Source organism: Henckelia pumila, chromosome 1 (genome assembly GCF_033568475.1).
Source record: "Henckelia pumila isolate YLH828 chromosome 1, ASM3356847v2, whole genome shotgun sequence".
In the NCBI taxonomy this organism is placed as follows: domain Eukaryota; kingdom Viridiplantae; phylum Streptophyta; class Magnoliopsida; order Lamiales; family Gesneriaceae; genus Henckelia; species Henckelia pumila.
This window is the reverse complement of record NC_133120.1, coordinates 79849989-79856036: the sequence shown is the minus strand read 5'-3', so window position 1 is coordinate 79856036 and position 6048 is coordinate 79849989. Positions and strand designations below refer to the sequence as shown.

At 38.3% G+C, this 6048-nt stretch overlaps 1 protein-coding gene across 1 annotated transcript; it reads right to left on the bottom strand.

Annotated features, from left to right (window-relative positions):
- Positions 1-326: 326 nt before the first annotated feature.
- LOC140889765 (ABC transporter B family member 13-like) lies at positions 327-5448 on the bottom strand. Its single transcript, XM_073297493.1, has 10 exons — positions 4873-5448; positions 4736-4790; positions 4459-4634; positions 4156-4356; positions 3784-4043; positions 3380-3693; positions 3066-3289; positions 2150-2936; positions 1814-2055; positions 327-1712 (listed from the first exon to the last, which is right to left on the bottom strand). Exons 1-10 carry the CDS (start codon positions 5158-5160, stop codon positions 486-488), a joined length of 3774 nt encoding a protein of 1257 aa, XP_073153594.1. The 5' UTR covers positions 5161-5448; the 3' UTR covers positions 327-485.
- Between the last annotated feature and the right edge of the window lie 600 nt (positions 5449-6048).

The following is a 6048-nucleotide window of genomic DNA, read 5'->3' as shown; positions in this document are numbered from 1 at the left end:
TTTAGTAAAACACAAATCTCTTGATCCTACCGTTTGTAACGATATAAATATTTTACGTTTTTCAATAAATATATAACATATGTTATTGCTTTAAAGTTGTTAGCTTTAAAAAATAAAATTTAATGAATAAACATATAATATCACTAAAAAAACGTCTATCAGAAACCGACAAATATAACAAAAAAAAAGTTAAATAGGTCATATGATCACTTCGGTAGCTAATTAGATATTGAATCATAGATACTGAAGTTTGAACTGGCATCCGTAAAAAATATAACACTTGATTTTAATAAAACTAAACATTCAAAATTTGATAACTCCGGCCACAATCAAATAAAATTGTTATTACGTGCAACACACGTACATTTTGCTGGTATATATATATATATCTCAGTCTCACCAAGGGTTGATCTATAAAGAACTTTGTTTATGAGTATGTAAACACTAATATTCTGTTAAGGTTGTAATTTTACTATGTTCCAAAATCATCCTATGTTTCCTACATCCTTCTGCTCACACTGTAAATGGACCAACTGAAAATATGCACTTTCATGTCTGCTAATAAGTTGCTCATGGCTTCCACTTTCAACAGCTTTGCCATTCTGCAGCACAGTGATAACATCGGCATTCCGAATGGTGGAAAGCCTGTGTGCTATCAGAATGGTCGTCCTTCCGCTCATGAGCTTGTTAATGGCATCTCGAACTTGCATTTCTGACTCTGTATCCAGGGCACTTGTTGCTTCATCCAGAAGAAGAATGGCTGGATCCTTGAGAATCGCCCTCGCAATCGCTACCCTTTGCTTTTGTCCTCCTGATAACTGCACTCCCTTTTCGCCAACTTGAGTGTGGTATCCTTCTGGCATTTGGCTGATGAATCCATGTGCATTTGCTGCTACTGCAGCATCCTTTATCTCGATTTCTGATGCGTTCCTGTTTCCATACTTGATATTTTCATGAATGGTTGTGGAGAATAATACTGGCTCTTGCTGCACTAGGCCTATTCTCAACCGCAGAGATCTAAGGTTTAAGTTCTTGATGTCGCATCCATCGATCAAAATCGTTCCTGAAGTAGCATCGTAAAATCTTGAAATCAGAGAGATTATGGTACTCTTCCCTGAGCCACTTTGACCTACAATAGCCATGCTCTTTTCCTTTGATACTTTCAAGTTCAAATTATCGAAAACTGTTACATCTGGCCTGGTAGGGTACTTGAAGCACACATTCTTGAACTCAATGTCTCCCCTGATCTCAGTCACCATAGTGGACAAGGGATTCTCAGGATCAATTTCTGTGCTTCTACTAAGAATGTTGAACACTGATTCAAGAACTTGTGATCCCTTTACAAAGTTAGGCGCCAAGGCGAGTGTTTCTGCTGCGGCTAATGCGGTAATGATCAAGATCATGAAAGACTTGATGATGTCTCCGAAGTTTGACTTTTCTTCTTTAATCAGAACAGATGCGTACCAAAGTCCAACTGCATACGAAGAATATGCGAGAAATAGAGATATACCATAGCCGAAACCCAGTATATGGCCACGCAGTAGAGCTCTCTTTCTTGTCTGGTGTAGTTCAGAGGCAAATGTGGCTATTATCCTGTCTTCAGCCCCAAAAGCGGCGACTGTACGAATATTAGCAATGGCTTCACGAGCAACTTCCGTTGCTCGATAGTATGCCTTGGCATAATCTCCTCCAAACCCCTTAAGAAATAGTTGCTGCGGAGGAAAACAGAAACAAAAGCTATGTTATCAAAATTATAATAATATGAAAAACTGATATTCAAAAAAAGGATGTTTCTAGTTGTTCTAATATTTACCTCAGCTATATTTGCACCGATAAGAATAGGAAAGACGGCAACTACAACGATTGCAATACGCCAACTAAGTATAAAAGCAATCACAAATGCTGTCACAGCTAGTGCAATATTTTGGACAACTGTGGATATACGGTCGGCTATTGCACTTCGTACTAATGTTGCATCAGTTGCTAACTTGGAAGCCAATGAGCCAGTGCTATTCTCATCCTCGTCAAACCAACCAATCTCATTGGAAAGAATGGCTGTTAAATCCAGAGAAATGGTATATCTATCAATTTTTTGACCAAAGGAGGCACAAGAGTTATGATTCCATTTAAAAGATAAGGGAAGGAAAACCTGAGAACATAGACAAGCGAACTCGTGCGATAAGGCGTTCTCCCATTAAGGTATAGAAATAGTGTTGCAACAAGTATATGAATATAGTCACCAATGCCACCACAATGAATATAAAAGAAACCTTTCTGACTTCTTGTTTGATTATTGAATCGTCCCGACTGTAAAAAACTGTTAAAATATGTGTGATTGCAAGGGCGAAAATAGGAGTTTCCATGCCAGCAAGAACCGCACCTAATGAACCCAATACAGCACATGGCCATTCCGAGGCGTTGAGTTTGATTAGTTCCCAAACTGGGCTTGTTAAGTTTCTTGGAACATTTTGATGACCACTGCTCGTGCGCTGATCATTATAGACGATTGGCTTCAACTTCTGTTGACAGTTTTCAATGTTCAGGTAATCTTGAGTGCTGGAAACTCCAGATGTTCTTGTACTGTTGCCTGAGCTAGGACTTGTTTTGTGTACAGACATTTGCATGCTCACCAAAGATTCATAATCTCCACCTTTGGACATTAATTCCGTGTGAGTTCCTTTATCAACAACTTCACCATCCCTGAGAACGACAATCGTGCCAACATCTCTAATTGTTGATAATCTGTGTGCAATAATTATTGTTGTCCTTTCATTCATGACTGCCTTCAGTGCCTGTTGAACCGTGAATTCCGACTCTGCATCAAGTGCACTAGTCGCTTCATCCATAAGCAGTAGCTTCGGATTTCTCAAAATTGCTCTCGCAATAGCAATTCTCTGCTTCTGACCTCCTGAAAGCTGTGTTCCCCCTTCTCCCACCTATAAGTAACAAGCATGCCGGTGGATTTAATCAAAAATGTTAACTCTGAGGCAATGTAAGTTTGTAATACAGAACTTTAACCTTTAGCAGAAGTATGCATTCAAAATTTTCTTCTGGAAAAAACGAACCTGAGTGCGGTAACCATTGGGTAAACTTTGGATGAAAGAATGTGCATTTGCAGATTTTGCAGCCTCAGTTACTTCCTCCATGTTAGCGCCTTCTTTACCAAGCAAAATATTTTCAGCTATACTTGTAGCAAACAGAGCTGGCTCTTGGTTAACCAATCCCATATGTGATCTTAACCATTTTAATTGAAGTTTCTCCAAGTCATTTCCATCCAGCAAAATCATTCCTGTCAAATTAGCCCTCATTCATTCTCATAAACTTAGAATGGATGCACGAACTGGAAAGTAGCGATGCCTCGTAAAATGACATCCAATACCTGAAGTGGGGTCGTAGAATCGTTGGATCATGGAGATAATGGTGCTCTTCCCCGAGCCACTAGGACCAACAATGGCTAATGACTTACCAGCAGATACTGAGAAACTCAGATCTTTGAAAACCGTAGTGGGTCGAGAAGGGTAAGCAAAACAGACATCACAAAATTCGATATGTCCATCTATTCTTGACAGCACAACCCCCTCATCTGAACTTTTAGTGGAAGTAGAATCACTTTCTATCATTTTAAAGATACCTGTAACTGCAGCCCGAGCTTTGGAAATGGCAGCAAGATTCGGAGCCGCTTGACCAAGTGCACTACATGATAACAAGTTATGCTTTTTCAGTTCAGACAAAGATGAACAATGAACAGAAAACAATTATAGCATATGCTAGATAGGTACTTACAATCCACTATAAATCACATTTAGAATCGTTGTGAATGCTTTCCCTCCATTCGTAACACGATTCCTCACGAGAACACTGGCATACCAAAGAAGTAATGCCCAACAGCAAAATAAAAGCCCAAAAGTAGAGCCAATGCCAATTCCCTTCACAATCCCAATCTTCTTCACCGGCTTGAGGCCATTTCTAAGCGAATTAGAATATGTTTCAATGGCCTTTTCTTCTCCAACAAAAGAGTACACCGTACGAACTTGTGAAATAACCTGATCAAAGTGCATTCAATGTTTTAATCAACGAGAGTTTCGATTCTTGAATCAAAAGCAAATGGCCATTATTATTCAATAAAAAGGCATTCTTTGCGAAAGTCCATTTCACCTCTTGTGCTACTCTTCCAGCCTCTGCATACGCATCCTCGCCTTTCTTGGACAAGGATGACATTATCACTGTATACACTCCTCCAGCAACGGCTATCAAAGGGACAATAGCCAATGTGAGAAGCGTGAGCTGCCATACCGAACAGAATCCCAACAAAAATCCGACAAAAAACGTGGAAAGATGGCATATGCAATGACATATCTGCATAAACAATGGAGAAAACGATTATATCTAGAAACTAATCTCAAGAACAAAACCCCGTAAATAAGAACTATCTTCATTTATTTAAGGTTTTCTATCTACCTTATCTCCTATTGCATCCTGCACGAGTATGGCATCACTAGAGATGTGAAAAACTATATTTTGTTCCCCTGCTTCTGAATCAAAGAACTGGATATTTTTTCCCAACACGGATTGAAGATACTTCTTTCGCAACGAAGCAGTTTGCCTTTCCCCCGTCTGAGTCCAACATGCGACGCCTTAATGTTTATTCACATGAGTGACGAGGATCATGTCAAATAATCAATGGAAAAACACAGTTTTCCTCGAAAAATGTATTCTATTAATGATGAAAACATACCGGCCCACGCTGATAACCAAATAACTAATCCAAGATAAACCAAGTACAGAGCATACTGCACGGAAGAGGATAAAAGGAACACTTTTACAATGCAAAGCTTAAAATTTATCTTAATACGCGGAAATTCGAGAATGTACCTTGGATACTTCTGATGAAAATCTGTGAGGATCCGAAGACAAGCTTCCTAAAGAATTGATCATACGACCAAACAATACAAAAAACACAGGAAGTGTAGCACCTTGTATGCAAGCTCCAATGCTTCCAAGAAACATCAAAGCATAGTCTATCTTATCCGCCGCAGCAAATAGACTAAAGAAGGAAACAATTTCTTGGTTTTCTGAAGTTGAATCCAACGATTTTCGGGTTCCAGGCACCTCATCCTGCTCAAAACTTTGCTCCCTTTTCGAAACTTCAGCCTCAGCCATGAGTGATCCAATTATTCAGATGATATCACCAGATAGCAAGAAAATGATATATATCCCTGTGGGAAGCTCGTGGAGGGTACAAGATTGGTCTTTTTCCCGCTTGTAAATCAGCGAAATATGCAGTTGGCAAGTGGCGACTCAACTACTTTCTTCTTCAGTCAAATTGTATTCAACTTATATATATATACTGGAAAAAAAAAACCATGATTTTCACTTGAGATATATAATTGTTTGACAAGACAACTTTGATCGGGCTTCTCCTCTGCATTTAGTCTTCAAGCAGGGGAGTAACGGTACAGAATTGTTACTGCAATTTGAGTCACAAATGCATTATTGGTAGATGACACCAACTCTTGCATTCGAGTAAATGACTGACAAGAAACCATGGTGGTTCAGCAGCGAGGGGCCCCTGAAATTCAGTGGTTGGAGCAACAACAGGAGGTTGCGGCTATTTAATATTAATACGGAGTCAGTAAATTTTGATTTCTTGAGCAGTCATGTATGAAGTGCAAAATTTTAACTTTTTTTAACGTTAATTTGTTTGTTTGTTAGTTTGTTTTTTTTTTTTTTTTTTTACAGTTTAATTTGTCCATTCTGTTTGAATTTGACGTTGATAAATGATTGCTTAACACTAGAGAATAATTACATGTCTCCATTTATCCCTGATGTGGTTTTAGATATTGTTGACATGTTCAATGTCATGTTAAAACATATGTGAAATAAAGTAAAAATATAAATTAGTGAATTAAGATCGTGAATGAACCGATAGAATAACCAAACATATAATTTTCTCGTATGCTTTTCTAACTCCAAAACTTATAAATTTATTTACTTATTCGGGAATTTTGTATAGATTAAAGAATATCATTGAAAAAAACCAGTTATAGA